Source organism: Drosophila mojavensis, unplaced genomic scaffold (genome assembly GCF_018153725.1).
Source record: "Drosophila mojavensis isolate 15081-1352.22 unplaced genomic scaffold, ASM1815372v1 contig_36, whole genome shotgun sequence".
Lineage (NCBI taxonomy): Eukaryota > Metazoa > Arthropoda > Insecta > Diptera > Drosophilidae > Drosophila > Drosophila mojavensis.
In genome coordinates, this window is record NW_025318858.1 from 4661653 (window position 1) to 4683497 (window position 21845).

General features: G+C 36.4%; 2 protein-coding genes across 2 annotated transcripts; both read right to left on the reverse strand.

Annotated features, from left to right (window-relative positions):
* Nucleotides 1-2006: 2006 nt before the first annotated feature.
* On the reverse strand, nucleotides 2007-2940 carry LOC6575985. The gene has a single exon (XM_002001953.4). It carries the CDS (start codon nucleotides 2779-2781, stop codon nucleotides 2365-2367), a length of 417 nt encoding a protein of 138 aa, XP_002001989.1. The 5' UTR covers nucleotides 2782-2940; the 3' UTR covers nucleotides 2007-2364.
* A 17962-nt stretch (nucleotides 2941-20902) lies between these two features.
* On the reverse strand, nucleotides 20903-21845 carry LOC6575986. The gene has a single exon (XM_002001954.4). It carries the CDS (start codon nucleotides 21583-21585, stop codon nucleotides 21166-21168), a length of 420 nt encoding a protein of 139 aa, XP_002001990.1. The 5' UTR covers nucleotides 21586-21845; the 3' UTR covers nucleotides 20903-21165.

Below are 21845 nucleotides of genomic sequence, written 5' to 3' on the forward strand. Positions count from 1 at the left end.
GGTTGCGGCGCATCATCGGAAGTTAGAAAATTGCTTAATTTTCGCAGCAGGACAAACGAACAGACGAATAAAGACAGACACTAAAATGAAATAAACCTGAATATAAATCGTTCGAGCACTGTCGGAGCCCAGAGAAAATCATTATATGGCTCATTTGTTTGCGCCTCTTCAAGAGCTGCTTATTATATTCTGATTATTTTTGGCACGCGTGTTGCTCCAAAATAACGAACAATGAAGAAGACGGATGGGCGATGATGGCCCTGTAGATACCCTATAAGCATATAATAATTATATTTTTTAAATGCAATATTTCAGCACTGTTTATGTGGAGATTAAAGTCTATTAAAACTTGTATGCAAAATAATAACTCTATTAGTCAATCAATTGTTAATACCTAATGAGTCTTAGACTTCATTTATTTGTCGGTCAATAATAAAAAATAAATATTTAATTTAATTTGATTTAATTACTTATTCCGTCAATTTAGTGCTCTTTTAATCAATAAATCAAATTTTTAAAATAAATTTCGATCAATCAAAACTTTTATTCTAAATCTCAACTATACCTTTTATTCAATCATCAATCTATTTTATTAGTCACTTATAATACATTACGAAATATACACATTTTTCAGCTAAACACTCAATCAGTCAATCATATAATACTAATTATATAATCAAAAATAAATATCTTTTGACTCTAATCTACTCAAGCTCGCCTTCATTATACCCCTAAGCATATACAGGGTATCACAAGAATACAACAGAATAGCATTTTCAACAGAATCTTGCCCCGTTGTCCAGTGGCTCGTTGTAAACAAATTCATAAATATACATACATACCTAACACAAGGCTCTGTTCAAGCCTAAAGAATGGTCTTTGGCCTGCTTTTCGCATAATTTTTTCATTTCATTTTCTATGTGCGTGTGTGTCTGTGTGTGTATGTTTCTTGACGGTGGCAACGCTCGTTTGGCCTGCTTTGTCCATAATGAGATATCTCTATTTCTCTTTTGTTTCATTTTACTTTTGTAAATATATATATATTTTTTTTTGGTATTACTTTTTTTCAGCTCAACTGCTCGTCGTCTTTCTTATTATTGTATGTGTATGTGTGTTGTTTTTGCATTCAGTAAATGCCTCTGGGAAATTCGTGCAGCAAAAAATCTTTGGGCTCAAACAGCAATGATGCCGTCAACGTGGCCTTATTAATTAGAACACGCGCCCCACAGTTAGTTTTGTTTTCATCGTTTATTTTATTTTTTTGTAATTTTTTGCTCTCCGCCAGATCGACACTTAATGCAATCTCAACCAGCATTCCCCATTGCCGGTGCTCCGCACAGTTTTAGGTAATTTAAATTCATTGCAATTTTCGGACGGTCCGAGCGTCATTTGCATATGAATGAAAAGAGTTGATGCCTAGCCAAACGAGGGCCACAGCAAAAAAAAAAAAAAAAAAAAAAAAAAAAGATGAAGAAAAAGGACACCGTTAAGTGAAAAGCTACGTGTCATTCATGACCATCATATTTAATAATAGGAGCGTTTATATCATTATCAACTGAGAAGAAAAAGAAATACAGGGTATTTATATGACATTCTACCAGATCTAAAGATTGGCAAACTTTATATTGTTATTGCCCTAGCATTGTCATTGTCATTGTCATTGTCATTGTCATTGTCATTGTCATTGTCATTGTCATTGTCATTGTCATTGTCATTATCATTGTCATTGTCATTGTCATTGTCATTGTCATTGTCATTGTCATTGTCATTGTCATTGTCATTGTCATTGTCATTGTCATTGTCATTGTCATTGTCATTGTCATTGTTATTGTCATTGTCATTGTCATTGCCATTGCCATTGCCATTGCCATTGCCATTGCCATTGCCATTGCCATTGTCATTGTCATTGTCATTGTAATTGTCATTGCCATTGCCATTGTCATTGTCGTTGTAATTGTCACATGTACAAAATAAGCAGATCAGATAGCAAAAGAAAGCCAGGACAATTGTAGGTTTACTAGAATTTTCTATATTTTTTTATTTATTTATATTTTTGGTACACTCATGGTATCTTTGAATAGAGACCGCAGCTAAAAACAGTGGAGACAAGAGTGTGACTGTGTAACTAAAGACAACTAACTATGACAAATTCAAAAATTTTTAAAATTAACTAAATCAGGCAACCAATCGCAGTAGAAGTGTTACACCGGGACAAAACTGAATTCAATTGAATCGATGTGAACATCATCTGTACCAGAACGTTAGCCTGGCTAGATAGACTTGCAGAGTGCAACAGAAATTTCATTTTGTAAATCCAGTATTTAGCCAAGTGTTGCCCCTCTCATTGTACGTTAAGTTTGGGCGTTAGGATGTCGCAGTTTCGGCTGCAGCCGCCTCCTCGTTGACTTTCATAATATCCTTTTCGATGGTCATCTTGAGCTTCTGCAGATCAGTGTCCAAATAAATTTTGCGCTCGTATTTGCTGGCCAGTTTATCGATGGTGCTGTTCAAATGCTTCTTGAATATCTCCAGCACTTCGCTGTCATTGGGACCGATCGTCATGTGGCCGTTCAAACAGCGTTGGAATTCATCTTCGGCCAGTGCTTCGGCGAGCTTATCCTCAATGGAGTCCTGCTGCTTGCGAATCAGCTCGATATCAGTCTCCAGTTGGCTCTTCTCGCGATGGAGTGCCTCAAAGTTGTACATTTTCATTTTCAGCTCTTGGGTTAGGATAACGCCGGGGTTCAACTGACGGGCAAAAAATCGTGACTGTGGGTACATTTCAGGCTCGTGAAGAGTGCTGCTTCCTCACGAAATCGATATTGAGTATTTAAATGGAATTTTGATGTGAATTTCTATTGGCTTGAAGGGAGGCAGTAAATTTTTTTTATTATTCCAATACAAACAATTATTTCAAAAGCCTGCCTGATAGTAGAGCATTATATATGTATGTATATGTGACATATATCTATATTTATTTATATATAAATATAGTGTTTTTTATATCTATGTATTTGCTGCGAAACCTGAAGCTTAAATCTTCATTAACGTTTCGCACTGCGAATTCGTATGAAATTAAGGCCACAGCAATCTCATTTCCGTGTATTTTTCGCGTAAAACTCACACGCCCGCACACAATCAGGAGAAATGGTAGCGAGAGACGGCGTGCGAAAGAGATGTTGCAAATTAAATTGCGTATACGCACAGTTGCCACTGTGGTAGCTGCGGCTACATCAATGCTCGTTCTGTTGACTCTATCGTTAAGTGCATAAATTGAATAATGCGTCGCGGCAGCAGCAGCAGCAGAAGCATCGGCAGCAGTGTCAACTCAGTCACCGATAGAGTTACCAGATCGCCATATTTGCGCTTTAAATTTATTGAATTTCCTCTTTGGCGGAAAAAGCGAGCCACATAAACCATTATTTTATTACTTTATCTATCGATGCGACCCGCGTGGCAGCCACAACTGACCGCAAATTTACCAAAATCTCGTTAGCTCTTTAGTTGCCATAAACTGAACCATTTTATACTCACATACATATGTATATGTACTTATATACATATGTGTTTACGTATATTTACTCTATATACTCGTATTTGCTATAGTAGCTGCTGTGTTTTTGTGCATAGTTTGTCTTTTGGCTAGAGCATTCAATCAAAGTTATTTGAATGCAGTCTAGCGAAATGCAAATGAAATGCATTTAACAAGTTGTTGCAACTTCTTGCAGCTCGCAGTAGCTTAGCGCACAACTTAATTTACATTTATATCCACAGATCTGGCTGGCAGCAAGACCAAATAAAGCCAAACTAAAACTTTTATTGACATTGCCCGGAGCCAGCAGCACCACAAAAGGGAGGAACAAAAGGAGCGTACGCTTGGTATACTTAATTTATTTGTTCTTACCTACTTTGTTTTGGGTTAAGCAGTAATGCCCAGAAGATTCGACTCCATATAGCTCTGTACGCACTTGCCAGACAGAATCGCTTGCATTTTACATATTGTATGAATACTTAAATTAATTAAATCACATTGACCAAGAGCTAAGCCAGACGATTTTAGCTTTAATTGTGGACGTTACTTTGATTGAATGACTGCCTGACTGAGTCAGGGAGTCAGTGAGTGAGACTGAGTGATTGGCTAGTCAGCAGTTTGAAGTCAAACATTTACCACTTGGCTGCATAAACAGACAGCTGCAATTGCCAACTGTTTTGACTGTCCTTTAAAAATATTTGGACAATCGGTCTGAGGCAAGCTGGAGGCATATTAAATTAGGTATATATATATACGAACATTTAATACAGTATCCGTTTGTTCATTGACTTGAAAGTCACGCACTTTATTTGAAATACATAAATATATACGTTTTCTTTGCTTTGACAACTTCAGTCTGATTGTCTCTGCATTGAATCACTGCACAATTTGAACTGTCTCGCACAATCAAAGCCAACGTCTTTGATTTACATTTTGAACAAAAAAATATATATGTATGTATGTCTTAAACTAATCAATAAGCAAATTCCCTGAATTTGACTTGAATCAGCTTTCTTTTTTTTCTTTATTATTATTTTTTTCTTAATTATTCAAAAAGCAGTAGCCATCATGAAAAATATATTCTATTATCCTCGATAAAAAAAAAAAAAAAACTTGTTTGTATTTCAATAAAAGCTAAGGCACATATAAACTAAACTATAAAGAAAATTCAAATTTATGTATGCAAATGAACAAGCGAAGGCCCAAATGACTTCTCAAATTTATCATTGATGGCTGAAATTAATTGTAATTTCATGAATTGCATTTGAGTCAAGTCGAGCTCGAACATTAAGTGAATAAATTACACTGCAATCATTCAAGCATTTTCAAAATCTAGCAGCAAAGCACTCAAGACAGACACCAAGAGCCACTCAATACTGGGCCATCAATAACAATTGGAAGCCACAAGTTCAGCTAATTTGCTCAACGAGCAGGGATAGTCATAAAAAAAAAGGATACTAGGCAATTCGAAATTTTGAAGGTCGATTCTCCATTCTCTCTCTGATTATGATAAATGGCCGCAGCTAGCATATTTCACAACGGTGCTGAAAAATGGAATGATGCGATAATGAGGCATTATTAATATCATCTGGCGACTTATTTAGTGACAGTGCAAAATTATGCAAAGTTGGACGCGACATTGACGACGGCGTATCCATTGTCGTCCGTTCAGACTTAACCCGTTCTTTATGCCTATCTGCGAAGATACAAAGAAAGGGCAGAAGACAAAAAATAAAAAATAAAAATATACAAAAAATAAGCCTTGGCACTCTGGGCGCTCTTCAAAGTGTCAAGAAAACAAATGACGGTCAATTTCTTGTGTTTATTTTGCAGTTATACTCATTAAAAATAGATATGAGGAGTGTGTTGTTTATCTGGCAACGAATACAACAGTCATTAAGGAAATGACGGACGAAAGTGGGAAATAATGGGTTGAGTTGTTTTAAAGATGTCTGTAGTTCTGTCTGGCTTGGCTTTAAGTATTTTGATTATTTATTTCGTTGAGCTTAATTTTTATTAAATTAATATTTTATATTTTTTGCTTATAAATACTCATATATTTTTGTTTGTTTTATTTGTAGTTATATTTTTTAATTTTTACACATTTTTCAAACCTTTTTTTGTTTTACTTATGTTAACAGCTTTATATCAATTTTCCCTCCTCAATAAATGTATATTTTATTTAATATATTTTTGCCCATCTATCCTACATTGATCAAAAGTAAAGCTAAGAAGCAAAACAAAGTAAAACTAATTCAGTTTTACATATACACAGACACCATGCAGACTTTCCCTTTTGACTATCAGCACTTGATAACAAAGTACTACAGGGTACTTTCTATTCCTGGACTGCCCGCCAACAAACTCCTACTTTTTATGACAGACCAGAGAGTTTGTTAAGACATACAAATATATATATATACTGGCCAAGTTTTTTTTTTTTTTTTTTTTTTTTGTGTGTGTGGCAAGTGGCAAGTGTTAAACTTTTCGTATACGCAACGCTGCCTTTGCTGCCACTTGACAGGAGCGAAACGACGAGACGTAAAGCGCAACGAAGCTTAAGGCAAATATCCATCTAGGACAGGTTGGTAACTCGAGAACATAAAAGAGCTTTCGGCTGCTCGTATTTGGAGCACAAAAGAATAAAATGAAGCCTATTAAAAGCGAAAGGCAAGTATTGCATTTACACAAGACGCGGTCTTATCATAAATATATATATATATATACATATATACATGTAAATAAATAAATATAAATAAATAAGAAAAAAAAAAATCGCTTGGCTTTAAAATTATTAGGTTTTTTTTTTCGACAGTTGCCAAGCAGCGCGGCTTTTATTTCATTTTTTAATCATTTCCCAGGCAAATCTAATGATGAAAATTAATACACATAGATAATGGGCTGCTGGTTTGGCTATTTTCCCACAGGCTCAGCCACGCCTCCTACTGCCTACTGCCTACTGCCTACTGCCTGCTGCCGTTGTCGCTTCGCCTGTGCGCGTGTGTAATCTGCTTAGTGTCATTTAATTGCGAGCCCAACTTTAATTAGCTAATCAACAATTTATGCACCATTAATTATGTTAAGAAGCTCTTGTAATTTCTATAGAGATTATATGTATATATAAACACGCGTATATATCTGTATATATAAATCTATTCAATCTTGAAATTAATTCGGCAAGTTTCGAGCTCTCAATAAGAAAAATTGAATTATATTTCTCGTATATATATATATTTAAATTTATGTTCAAGCAAAGTCATTAGCTTGGACTTAATATGATGACAAGCAGACGGCGCAAGCTTAAGTCGTTAAGCGTCGCTTTTTCATTTCTTTTACATTTTATATTTAATTATCTTACTTTATGCGATTAAGAAGCTCGACAAATTGATAAATATATAAATTAATTTCGCATTTTCGTTTTTATTCTCTTATGATAATATGCAATTGTATTTTGAACTTTAAATTGAAGCTGATGCATTAAGCTTTAATTTAAACAACTGACCCACAGATGGCGCCACTTTAAGTTGAAATAGGATATTTTAACGCTTTTCTGGTTTGTTTTACTTAGTTTTTAAGTACTTGAATAATATTTGTTATTATTATTTTTCCCCTTTTTTTACATGAACAGTATGAGTATTGGTCAACATGATATGAAAGCTAGCAGATGACGTCGATTGCTGACACATCGTCAAAGATTTTCTTCAATTTCCGATTTGCTATTTTGCATATATAAGCAAAAAAAAAAAAAAAAAAAAAAAAAAAAAAAAAAAAAAAACGCAGCTTTCCATGTTCTGGCCATGTCAGTCAGCAGAAATATTTCTATTCTCCCCCTTCTCTCACTCTTTCTCTCTCTCTCGCTCTCTCTTTATATAAATGCAGCAATCCTCAGCACTTTTTAGATATATGAGCCGAAAAAAAGAGAACATTTTAAACTAAAAGCAATTCGGGAATTGACAGGAATTTTCGAGTAGTGCAACTGAGCGGAATTCGGAATTTGTTTTATTTTGCACGCACACAAAACGATCTCAAGTGGAAAAATGTTTAGAGTGAAAACAAATAATTGTACTCTACATGCACATGAGAGACTGGAAAATTAATTAAACTCACTGTCAATGCAGGGCAAGGCACAAAATGCTCTATTGCAAAAGGCCTATTCGTGGGCCTTGCTGTTGCTTTTCAATTTGCCTGCCGAGCACAAATGGCCGAAGAACACAGAAAATGGCAATAAAATATGGCTGGGGTGATAAGAATGATAAGGAAACTATGCGAAGCCACCAAGCTCAGCGAAAATGTGCGTGTGTGAGCGTGTGTGTGTGTGTGTGTGGCACACAACAAAAGCCGGTTATATATATATATATATATATATGTATATACATATAAAGCATAGAAAGGTGGCAAACAACAACAAGGACAACCGTCGCATAAATCAAAACAAATTGCAAAGAATTGTGCCACCATGGCAAAAAAGAAACTTTGCAATTTAGCTTGAACAGCTGCATGATACTCTGGCAACAGCCAAAAACAGACGATAGGAGAGAGTTCTTAGATGATAAATGTTTTAATATATTAATTACTAAAGTAATTACTAAAGTTAATATTATATTGGCTTAGTGCAAAAGTCTATCAACTCTATCCATTTACAATAGTTGCAAACTCCAAACCAAATATACTCCCTCTTACAGCCTCAACGAGCATAAAATGTATATATATAAAATATTCGTATTATGCTAGAAGCGCACACAATAAAAAGGACAATGGACCCACCGTGAAAGGTAGCAACTCATCAGCTAATCCTAACGAATGGCGAATGGCGAATGGCGAGTGCCCGATGCGAAACGGAGCTTAACGGTCAAATGAATCAGACGCCGGGCGCATGATGGCAAATATGACGGCAGCCCAGCTATAGATGGGGGTAGGGGGTGAGGAGCAGCCGTAGCTGGAAATGTCGCCGGCCCATAATGTTGCTCAATCATGTAAAACATGGGCAATTAGCAGCGAGCGACAGATAGCGCAGAAGGTACCAATGTGAGACATAATGCATTGCTTCAAATGTAGGCGTACACACGGGCGTGGGCGTGGCTTGGTATTGCAGAGCAATGCAGTCCATTTAGCGTTTTGCAGGCATATTGAATTTCACTTTGGTAATTTACGTAATTGCGCAACAGTATTACGAGCGAGCAGAAGGCGACGGGTGGGAGGGTGGTAGGGTGGCTGGTTGTAGGGGGGGTAGGTTGGCGTACACTCGCCACATACTACATAATTGCAATTATTATTAGTTGGTTGCATTGCCTGTCTGCCTTTATTCTTCTGCCTCTGCCTCTGCTTCTGCCTCTGCTTCTGCTTCATCTTCTGCTTGTGGCTGAGCAAATTTAGCTGTGTGAATTTATATGCTCCACATGCATATATTATAGGCTGCGTAATTGCAGTGCGGAAATTTAAGCCAGACAACTGATGTGGCGCTCAGACTGGCACAATAATTTCCAAGCAGAATACCAAATGTGTCAAATGTAGTGCACTAGGCTATATGCAAGATAAACTAATTAAAATTGATACGAGTAAACAGAGTCAAGGCTCAAGTCTTTACTCTCACTTTAGCTGATCTTTAAAGCTAGACATTAATGCGTAGACCTTGACAGGTGAGAGACTAGAAGCACAAAACAAATGCATTTTACTTTCAATTATACTTTAATCTTATTATATTATACTTTTGCATTGTACATCAAAGCGCGAAATAAACTTTCCATCTCCAACACGTCAAATTCTCAAAATCCGCTGCTGTCTATGATTGATAACTAATTCAGATAGGACTTCTGTGGATGTCTCGCATATAATAATAATAATAACAACCCAATCAATAACTGTTAAGCATATGACAAGTGCTTACTTAATTTGATATATTATATTTTTTTATAAACGACATTGGCCTTACCTAACTTTTTTTTGGTTTTGTTTTTGTATTTTACTTCCACAGACAACGAGCAAGATACAAGTTTGATAGGCGAACTACTACCTTGTTGTAGCTACAAAGGTTCCGAGAATTCCCCAATAGATAAAGCCCGAAACACATTTTCACATTAGTGCAAACGACTTTTGAGCATGGCGGAGAAGCGCAGATAAGATAAACTTAAACTGAACTCGGAAATACATGTTTAGTGTTTCTGGATGTTGATTAATACAACAACTGCTTAAGAGAATCAATACATGTTTTCGTATTTATTATACGTCACAATTCTTCGCTCAAGCAGCACTACAAATATGAGAGAGGTAGAGCGAGAGAGAGAGAGAGATAGCGAGCTATGTGTGCTGTAGAGATAAACTGATTTATGTGGGCACACATCTATTTGCTTAAACCATCATAACTTTAAGTACTGGCTACTTATGCGGAATTTCCACAGGCACGCCCCCATTTGGATGCCGAGTGCCGCCTCCGTGCCGCATACAACATTGTTAGGGTAAGAGAAAACAAATCGCTGCCATCAGTTGTGAGCGCAATGTTTAAAGAGCGTTTTAAAATTCAGCGTATGCTGCGCTTGTTTTTGTAGTCCTTGTAATTGTTGTAGCTGCTGCTGCTGCTTCTGCTGCTGCTGTTGTTGCTATTGTTCTGGCTGTTTGCTTTTGTTACTGTTGTTGTTGTTGCTGCTGCTGTTGGCTGGCATGTCTGTATATTATTTCATACGCACGCTGCTTAAGCATGGCAATAAATTTGGCGCAAATTTTCATATGCGTCGTCAACAAATGCGCCAAAGCAGAAAACGCACGCAGCGTCCTCAAACGTTGCCACGCGCATACGCCCCCAACGACCACACACGGGGCCACCCCCTGCTCCCCCTCCTGCTCCATCACCCACAACACACACGCTGCTGCGGTTATACAGGCAATGAAGCATGCTACCCAAAAACCGAAATGTAGCTGACATAAGCCTCGCGCTGCCTGGCTGCCTGCGCTGCTCTGCATCCTTTGTGTTGTTGTCCTTCCGCTGCTACTGCTGCTGCTGCTTCTTCTTCAACTTGTTGTTCTCACAGAGTTTTTGTTTTTTGTAATTTTCAATTTGAGCGTCCAACATGTTGCACATGCCACATGAGGCTGGCGTTTTGCTACCCAAAAACCATTTAGTGACAAATTAAGTGCGCTTATATACGTGTTAATTTCCAAATGCTCAACGTTGTTTCTTCATATCGAGAAATTACGTATACGTCGTGTACGAGTGAAACATGTCAGCACGTTCCAGCTGCATGATACTCGTTAATAGCTGTGAAACCCGAAATGAATTCGTTAAGAAATGATTAAACATTAGTGAGTCTCGGCATGGAGCACTGTTCAATTGTTACATCTTTTGCTAAGATAAATTACGTATACGACGTGTGCTGGGATAGATGGGAATGAAATGCCTATACTTGGACTTGATATATGTAAATATATAAAATGTGTGAAAAGCTTTTAATCTTTTATATGAATATTTATATATAATCTATATGGGCCACATAGGTACAAAATAAATTTATTCCTAATCAGGATGACGAGCTTTTCCCATAAGTACTGCAAATTGTGAAAACTTGTGCTTTTGCAATTATACGCATTTATATAATTATCACGTCATTATCATATCATTATCACGTTCAGACTCTTACTTATTGAAACGAAACAAGTTTTACAGTTGAGTCGATTCTTTAAAAGTTCTGCATATTTATAGAGCTGAATCTGCATATTTATAGCGCTGAAATATGTGTCATAAATTGTTAAAGTTGTTTTGAAGACTCTAAGTCTGATGTCATATAAGAAAATTACGTATGCGCCGAGTGAGCTGCGTATACGAAATGCATTGCAGTTATTTATGCACAGCCAATTACTTAATGCTCTTGAGGAGCCAGTAAAATAATAGTAGATAACTTGATATATGCTTTTATTATTGTTTTTAATATTTTTGTGCACTAGTCAGAAAATTTTAAAATTATTCTATCAAGTACATAATTTTTTCTACAGCATAAAAAAAAAAAAAATAATAATAATATATTATTATATATGAAAAGTATAAATATGTAGATCATAGAATATGTAGAATAGAATACAATTTAAATAGTCTATAGAATACATACATACATACTTACATACAATCTATATAATCCCCATTCGAGTTAACTTCAGCAACATCTGAGCATCTTAACAAATCTCTTTCTTCGACTCTCATCCCAATGAACAGCCAAAAGCATTCAATATACTCCCATTTTATCTCATGAACAGGAAAACCGAAAGGAAACGCGCAGCTTAACGCAATTTATTAAACATTTGCGCACAAATTGTTTATTTTGTTGCCAAGTTTATGGCCTGAGCTGAATGATCGAGACCCACTTTATGAGTCGAACAATCGCTGCCGGTGCCATTTGAGGCTCAGTCTGGGCATAATTTCAGTTTCAGTTTGAGTTTGAGTTTCCATTTAACTGTCGCGCTTTATGCGAGACCAATAAGAAAAACAAACGATAAGCGATAGCATAACGGACATTGTAGTTGTTGCGCTTTTATGACAATGTGGCGAATGTGGCAAAATTGCGGCAATTGCGGCATTAAAATGCAGAGAGCCGAGTGCATTATGACTTAATTTTTATGCGACATGTTCATAACTTTTATGTGCTGCCAAAAGGTGCAATAAACACCCGGCCACATTTACCTCAGCCACATCCTTTTCCTCATTCACATCCTCATCAAATATTACACGTAATTGGCCACTTCAACGGGTCACGTCGCCGTGTCTCCGTGTCGCTGGCACAACCTTTGCCATTGCCTGCGCTCTCTCCCTGTCTCTCTCTCTCTCTCTCTCTCTCTCTCTCTCTCTCTCTCTCTCTTTCTCTCTCTCTCATTTCTGCCCTTTGACCCGTACCCACTTTATTAGGCGGCTGCTACAAGTTGTTGGCGGTCTCGGCGACTGCAACCCCAAAATACGAATATGTGACAATAGCAGCTGCTGCAGCCATTTAACAAATTGCATTCCATTTGAGCGCAGCATTTATCCTGTGGCCATTCGACGACAAACCAACAGCAGCAGCAGAAACTTAAACTGAATTGCTTCAGAATTCTCTTTGACAAACAACAATTTCATGGCAGCTACAGAAATGGCTGTCTATCTATAAAATCTATAGAAAGTTTCGTATTGAAAGAGCGTATAAATTAAATAAGTTATATATAGTAAATACATTTTAGCTGAGTTTGGTAAATTTGTTCAAGTTTTTTATAAAAATATTTTTATATTGATGTAGAATTTTATTGTTCAAAATATTATTTATTTAAAAATAAATATGAAGATGGTAGTAAAAATTTGTTTGGTCAATACATTTTAAAAATTGTTGAACAAGATTAAGTAAACAAATCAAATCAAATTTTGTATTATATTTTGTACGATTTAAAGAGATATGAAGGTATCAGATTTTGGAGTTGTTAAGCATTTTGTGATAAGATAAATTCATTAAAAAAAAAAAAAAAAAAAAAATATTTTTGTTAGAGGTGAATTTAAATAAAAGTTGAGATTATGCTACGCTCATAATGGAAAATTTAATAAAAAAATTGCAAATATTTCTTGTTCATTTTTCTCTTTGAAATTAAAATTAAGTGAATCCTGAATTCTTTATTATCTTGCTGAGAAGACTTGAAATGTAATACCTTCGAAAATTGACTGAAAACTAATATGCGTAACATTTCATTATTGCGGAATGCAAGCGAAATGCAAGCGTAAATGTTAAACATGTGTAAATGGTCAAGAAGTCTGACAATTTCTTAGCCACAATGGCCACAGGACATGTTTCACTTTAGTACAGAGCAGAGCAGAGCTGAGCAGAACAGTCTCTAACATAAATATGCAGCAGTTGGACGAAATATATATGCACAAATATATGTATGTATATCCGTTGCTATGTATTTTTAGTGAAATTCAAAACTATATTATGCTGCTGGCCACGCTCCAAGCACTGAAACATGAAACGCTGCACTCGGGGTAGAGCAAACAGTGGCAGAGCTGAAAGAGCGACGGCCGCAGGAGCAGGAGCAGGAGCAGGAGGAGGAGCAGCAGCGGCAAAGGTAGTCTAAGGATGGAGAGATGGAGTTGCGACTCAGACAAAGGGCAGAGTCAACTGACCAAACAGTCCGAACCGAGTTGGACTAAGTCACGTCACGAACGTCAGAAGAGGATGCTCATTGTTTGCAGACGTAAGTAAATGTACATAAAATTTATTTCAGCTCATGTGTTCTGCAGAGAGCGAGACGAGGTGTATCGAATGTGCGGGGGATGGGGGGCCGAAGCCATGGAAATATATGCAGATGTGACCAGTTTCTTGACTTTGCCCTTTTTGTTTTTGCAATAAACTTATATATAGATTTTATGTGCGAGGCAACAACCATAACACACACACACGCGCACACAGACATGTAAACATACACAGACATACACTTATTTATATACTCTCAATCAATCGAAAATCGAAGCAAATGCGCTGCATTTGTCCAAATTCAATTTGTATTTTTTTTCTCTCTCTTTTTTATATTTATATACAAAGCCTTAAGGCGTCGCATATATTGATGTCCTGCTGAAGAGATTGATAAGCAGCTCAAGGACCAAAATATTCTAAATATCTTAAAGTTGAGCTATATGCTGAAAATTTAACTATGAAAAGTTTTTATGGAAAACTATAATTACATACTTATAGTTTTTTAATACGGGTTTAAGATGTAAAGTTTTACGTGAAGGTCATTTCATATTTTGTTTTTTTTTTTTTTTTTTTTAATTTATAAAATAATTCCATGTTTTGGCAAATAAGCTTACTTACTTACCGCATGACGAGGTCCCATATTTCCTCTGCAGACATTCAATCGAATTGCTGCGCAAATCGTGTCAACAGTCAAGAAACTTTGCTGCGACTTTTCCGCTAGCCAAATAATGTTTTCCAGCTGCAAATAAAGAAAGTTTCTACATAAGCATGTATACAATACAATACAATACATATATTGGTGGTGCGATTAACCTATATATACAATATGTACATGCGTATTGCGTATATCATTACGTTAACAGTGCTGCATACGCATCGTATGCGTAATATTGCCCTGAAGCTTTTTCCAACTTATGCAAATGCAAAAGGGAACAACGCAAAAAACTAAAAGTAATAAAAAATGCTAATTTTATGTTATTGTTGCTGACTTTGACTTGGTCGTCAGCTTTTGTGTTGTATTTCACTTCTTTCCATTTTTTTTTTTTTTTATTGGATGTAATTTTTGTTTTCTTTGCTTTAAAATTGTCGCCGTCATTATCGTTCATCGTCGTCGTTGTCTTTTCGGTCGTCTTTATTTTTGACACAAAACAGGAAATGATTTATGCAAAATGGCCGGCGCGCAACTAATTTAAAACTTGCCTCAAACACACACACACACACAAACAAACACATACATGAGTTGTTGACTAATACAGCAAATTTGCAACGTTTTTCCCTTTTTCTGCCCAGTCATTTGAGCTCATATCCCTTGGCTTATTGAAACTTCCGTTTGCCGGATATTGAACGCTTTATTTATGTGGCTCACACACAAATACTTGCTCACACACACGTACACACACCCACACATACTATCGAGCATGTTTTACCTCCCTTCACGCGCACTTCAGCTAATTGCCTAATTGTGGCTTAATAAAAAATCAAAATCGCATTACATTTTCAGCTCAAGCATAGCGAGTGCCCTCCATTCTACAAGAAAAACTATATAAAAAGCCAATCAAATTGATTGTATTTGATGGCACTAGCACACACACACACCCTCGCACTCACAAAGACACTCACACACACACACCCCCTCCTTAACAAAAGCCCTAGGCATGAGCCATAAATCTTGAGCGCACTTGCGCCGCCCCTCCTACTCAGCACTCGCACCGCCTTCTACGCCCTTCAAGGCCGCCTTCGGTGGCAGCTGCAATCGCCTGAGTGTCCTGCGAGCGTTTGGCATGTCCAAAATGCACTAGAGAAAAAAAACACACACACATACAAAAAGTAGAAAAAATGTTCAGACTAGAAAGAAAAGAAATGCACGAGCAGAATGCCGAGCATGAGTAGCAGCCACCCGGATGCAGCGACATATTTATGCTCTATCCCTTGGCAACACTTTCTAACAGATTATCACATTGGGCTGGGTCTTCTCTGGCTCGCTCACAAACTGAATTTGTGAACTTTTCGAAAAACGAATCAATTTCAATATATTTTCAAATATAAAATGCGCACGGCAGCGCGGCTCATGTGGAGCCCTCGCTTGACGATGGGGAATTGAAGCAAAAGAAAGTTAAGCTTGAAATCGCTTAGAGGCAATTCTATTGATATTCAAATAAATTGGAAGACTGAAGGGCGTAAGTTGAAAGCTAAAGAATTTAGAAAACAAATCAAAACCAATTTATACAAATATATAAATTTTATTACAGTAAAAATAAATACATAAAATATGAAAGTTTGTTGTATAAGTAAATAATTAAAATGCCAAAAAGTGTATATAAATAAATTGATAATATTGATATTTTTTTACGTTAATATAACGATATAAATAATATATATTATATAATCAAATATATGAAAATATATCTTTTTTTATCAAAACTGTATTTTACTTAAAAGCTATGATAAACTTTTTGAATTAATAATAATAACAATAAAATAATTAAATATTCAAAAAATAATAATAATAATAAATAAAATAAATAACTTAATACTAAATAATACTAAAAATACTAAAATATCAAATCGATAATTATTGTTCCAATAAACTAAATATATTTATTTTTTATATGTATGCAGCAGATATATAAACTAAACTCTCACTTTAAAATATGTTTTTGAGTCAATTTCAATACTTAAAATAATTGTATATACTAGATAGTATTTCTTGTATTTCTAGGTAGTATTTTTTATACAATTTATAAACATTTGTACAAAATTAAATTGCTATACACAAATAAAGAGACAATACAGCTATGTCAAGGTAATATCAAAGACCATCATAGTACAAGTAACAACAGTATTCATCCTCATTATGCACTAATCTCCCAGTAATCACACACAACAAATACTTAAATGCTCAAACTAAAACGGTATCAAACAGAATATAACATAATAAAGAGACTTCACTCGAAATGATTCGACCATCAAATTAAAATGTATATAATGAAAATTGCGTTAATGTACCTCAATGCGAGATGCTTCAGTTAAGTCTGAAAATAATAATGCTCTCTTCTAATCTGTAAAGCGAAAGTAATGCAGCTAAGAGCAGGATGAAGGAATCTAGTTGTACTACAACTACTACTCGAGGCGCTGAGGTTTGTGTTTGCTCCTCCCACACCCCTAGCTGGCTGGCTGGCTGGCTGGCACGGCCACCCAGGCCGGCATTTTGCTTGGCTGGTTATTCGTTGTTGGGTGCATTAAAAATAAACGACTGTGGGTAGCGCTCAATTTGGAATGAAATTGGCGCAAATACCAAAAATTTATACAATGGCAAATGCAGCAGCAGGAAAATAAAGAAAAGGCAAAACGAAAACATGCAACCAAAAAAAGGAAGAAAAAAACGGAAATAAAGTGAAAAGAAAAACACAAAAGAGCGAAAAGCAGCAGAGCACAAATTGAAAAGCCATACAAATCAAATTGCGTGGGTGTGTGTGTGTGTGTGTCTGTTGGCTTGCGGAAGTGTGTGTGTGCCTTTGTGGGCTATATAATTTATAAGCGGCCATCAGGAGTGCTCATTATGTGGCACAAAATAAGTAAGTGCCACTCGGTTTATACACAAAGTAAACAATGTGCCAAAATGCCTGACAATGCTCCAAGCTCTACCTACCTCAATCTCATGCCTCTCGATCGCCCACACTTGTTACCCTTCCACCCTCCCTCCCTCTTTCCCTTTGGTCACTGTATCACTGGTTTTGCTTTGTGTGTGGAAAATGCATAAAAGTGACCAGCACGCAGTGGCCATAAATGAGCCTTGAAGCACACTCGCATATCTCTTCGCTTCTCCCTCTCATCTATATGCGGCACTTAAGTTTGTTACCCAGCTCGATTTTATGTGACCCCTCCCCGCCCCAGTGCCTTAACCTTTCGTTTGCTCCCATTGTCTTTTTGCTCGATAATGCAATCAATTTGGCCGGCCCGTTTCGTTAGCTCAATTTCTGCATAGAGCACGGGGCCACATTACACAAAGCATTCCAATAATTCTGATACTTGGAAGTAGTAATTTCAACAGGGCTGGCAAACAATCTCTAGCCGAATGGTCCGGCCTGAATGGATTACAAATTTGTTTCGTTTGAGACCAAATCAATTTTTGTGAAAATGATTACGACAGCAAATAGAATATCTGAAAGTGTTCTACTTACATAATGTGTTTATAAACGAAATTCGAAAACTGCAAAAAGGAAATGGAAAAGGAAGTCATGTACCGTTATTAATCAATTTTTCAATTATTGATATTTGAGGAAATTATCTGAAATGGCAAGTGATTACAAATTTGTTTGAGAAAATACAATTGGCAATCAAATTATAAAATTTGATTTTCAATTCGACATGATATATAATATTTTATGATAAATTAGTACATTAATATTTAATACAAAATTTAATTTTGAATAAAACCATCTCTATCTGAAATTTAACACAAGCGTTTGCAAAATAAAAATAAAAAAAAAAATTAATAAAAATACATAAAAAATAATTAAAAAATAAAATAAAATTAATGAATAAATAAATATAAATAAACGATGACAATTTTTTTTTTTTATTTGAAAAATTAAGTATATACATTTGTCGGTATATTATCAGTTTCTGTCTCATATGCATTTTTACCCATACAAATCTTAGCAAATAGCTATTCAAAAGAGAAACTTTATAGCAAACAATCTATACTACTTGGAACTCAGTTTTATTTGCGAAAATCAGTAAATCACATTCGTTAGGCAAATTTATTGCCAAAATCGAACCGAAATCCACAAAAATATATATCAAATAATTTGCAAATCGATTTGCAGCCCTGAAGCATGAATTACCATGCCATGGCAGAGCCAAGGCAAGTCTGCATAAATTATTGCCAATGCCGAGTGGAAGTTAATAGACTTTTCGCTTTTGCTAATGCAAACAGTGAGACAGTGAGTGCTGCAGCGGATGGCTGCAAAAATCAAAGAAGGAAATGCAAAGAAATTCGCGCAAAATTTAATTACTCAGAGAGCTGAAAGAACTGAAAGAACTGAGAGCTCTGAACCGAGAACTGCGTCAAAAAGATACGCCCAACAGTCGCTGCTCTCCAATAGTTCAGCTTCGTTTGTTTATGCATATTTTAGTCAAGGCTGCACATTAACTGCAGCAGCAGGAGCAGCAGGAGTCGCAGCAGCGGCACTTGATATTGTTGTTGCTATTGCTGCAACAGTTGTGCAAACATTGCGCCCAATGCCTTAATGACCCGCCGCCCTTTGACCTTTTGCCGCGCGAGGGCAAGTCGTTTGCATATTCATTGGTCACTCCCATTGCCCATCCGCCCGAGAACCACGCTGAGTCGCTGCTTTGAGCGTAAATATTCCGAGCACTTGAAACAATTCATTCATTTACATTTACAAGAGTTCTACCATTCCGCAATGGATAACAAACTACAAAACAAAAGTTAGTCAACTTTTTGGTATATACCAAAACTGAATATAAATATTGGAATAAAAGAAATGCTCATAGTTAGTTACATTAAGAGTAATTAACCAAGAACTATCTGACTTCACTTTCTTAGCAACAGTCAGTAGAAAGAACGACCCAGCGATATCAGCTTATCATAAAGCCGGAAGGTTCTTGAAATAGACAATTTGATGATATTTTGTGTTAAGCCTTCTTAATTCATTGACTAATAATAATCAACAAATTATCTGAAGTGCTTAAAGATTGCAGAGAGCATATATAAAATATTTATATTAAGCTAAATGTTTCCCGGAATAAACTAAAAACACATATAGAACTGATATGTTGAAGCGAATTGATAAGTATATATATGTATAAGTATTAATATAAAATGTATTTGATTCAAGTGCTGTGAAGTGCATAAGCTATATGTGAAATATTTTTAAAAATAAATAAAAATAAATCACCACAAATATATACGAAAAGGTAACAGTAAAAGTAACAAGGAATATAAAAAAAAAAAAAAATATATATATATATATATAACCCAAAATTATTATAACAATGAATAAAATATAAATAAAAATATATCAACAAATCCTTTTATAAACAATATTTGTAAGCTGGGCAAACAACTCTACTATTAAGCTACAAATATTATTAAAACCATCAACTTCAAATTTGTTGAATAAATACAAAGTAACAAATTATTTGCCAATCATTAAATATTTGTTTACCCAAAATATCAAAGCCCAACCTGAAAATGTGTTAAAAAATCTCCCAAGCCAACTGTGGCTCAACTATGCAACCAACTATCGAATGTTCTCAACCTAAACGACCGAACAAACCAAATAAAAAGGAATTTAGGAAATATTTGTTTTAAGCAATTTTTTAAAATACAAATATTTATTTTTGAAAAAGCAATAGAGAGACAAAAGAATTCCCATTTACAACTCTGAGATATAATTGAGAAACGAATTGCAACAAGCATTTATTGATATTGATTACACACACATGCACCAAATCACACACACACACACTAACACACCAATACACCCACATACACCAACTGGTCATGCAATCATTTCAAGCAATTTCCTTCTGCATTTTGCATAGAGCCCAGCGGGTGTAGCGTGGGCGAGGCGGGGGCGTGCCGCCCACTTTTTGCAGTCGAAGCCGAAAAGTATGCTACAATTTTTTGATTTATATAGAGATTGATGCAGAGAGGTGTTTTAGCACATCAGCAGCACACAAATTAAGCAGAAAATAACAATAACAAGCCGAAAGCAATGAGAACGAGAATTGGAATGAGAATGAAAATGAAAACTCATGATGGTCATCGTTTTCAAGCTAAATGCTTTCGCCCCATTTCAGCCCCGCCCCACAGCGCCCGGTAATTGCCAACGAACAAAATGCCTTTGCTTTCTGCTCTGTGCAATTTTCCCATTTGCAGTGTTTAATGGAAAAATCAAGCCATCAGTTTTTCACTGTGCTTATGTTTTCCCAGCTGCAGCGTCTTCTTCTTTTATACTACCCATTCACTCTGCTAATTGCAACAACAATTGCAACAAACTGAATCTGATGGCAGGAACTAGGCCATAGTCATCGAGTATGAAAGGGAGAGAGAGTGAAAAAGAGTGAGAGAGTGATAGATAGCGCTGTCACGCCCCCTCGGGCGTTTGGATAACAAGCTGGGTGCAAATTTTACAAATTATAATCGTCATTTGTCATGATGCTGGAACTCAACAAGGACACAGACTCGGACTCGGACTTGGTCGGCAGCCCAGGCCCAGGCCTTCACCCACATCGTATTTTTATTGACACATTGAAATGACAGGGGACACGAAAACAGAGACAGCGCACAAGAGACAGAGAAGCAGAGAGAGAGAGAGAGAGACAGAGAGAGAAATAACTAGAGCGGCTGCTACTGCTGAAAACTGAATTAGCAATTCAGTTAAAATCCATTTTTCTGGCTCATAGTCTAAGTCAGGCACGTCGTCGGCAACGCACTCCAAAGATTTCCAGCCCGGGCCGACATTTTTGCAGCGTATCGAACAGCATGCCGCCAAATGCATCGCGCATTGTTACGCTTAGATCCTCGATATGGCCGATGTCACAGTACGCCATCAGTCCGCTGCCCAGCAGCAGTTCGCAAGGTGTTCCGGCGACCAGGCGCGGCTCGTAACGGTAAACAGCCATGCAGAGACGCAACTGCTGACGTTGCAACAGCAACGGTATCATCGCCCTCCAATTAACCTGCGTCATATCCAAGTCATCCTCCTCGAGCTGTTGATGCTGCTGCTGCTCTTCAAACAACAGCTCCAGTTCATGGTAGCCCAAGGGCTGCAGGTGAGAGCCAGGCCACAGGCAGCTGAAGAGCAAGAGCTTCAGCCAAACTAACTGCATTTTATACAAAGCTCTGTATATACTGTATATATATGTATATATTTTGTATTTGAAGTTATTTTTATTTCGTATTCTTTATGTTTTCTTTGCAGTAATTAATATCGCGTTTGCTCTCATCGAAGCTTCCAAACAAACTGTGCACTTCGAACTACGTGACTTAACGTGCCAAAGTCGTAAGTCTTATAAAGTCGCTTAGAATTCGATTGCTGGCGTTTCGTCGAGCATGAGGATTGTTTATAATAAATGCAGCTTGCGTCAAC

Excerpts from the sequence above, each read along its gene's own strand:
- LOC6575986 (XM_002001954.4), bottom strand. The coding sequence starts at position 21,585 with ATGCAGTTAGTTTGGCTGAAGCTCTTGCTCTTCAGCTGCCTGTGGCCT.
- LOC6575985 (XM_002001953.4), bottom strand. The coding sequence starts at position 2,781 with ATGTACCCACAGTCACGATTTTTTGCCCGTCAGTTGAACCCCGGCGTT.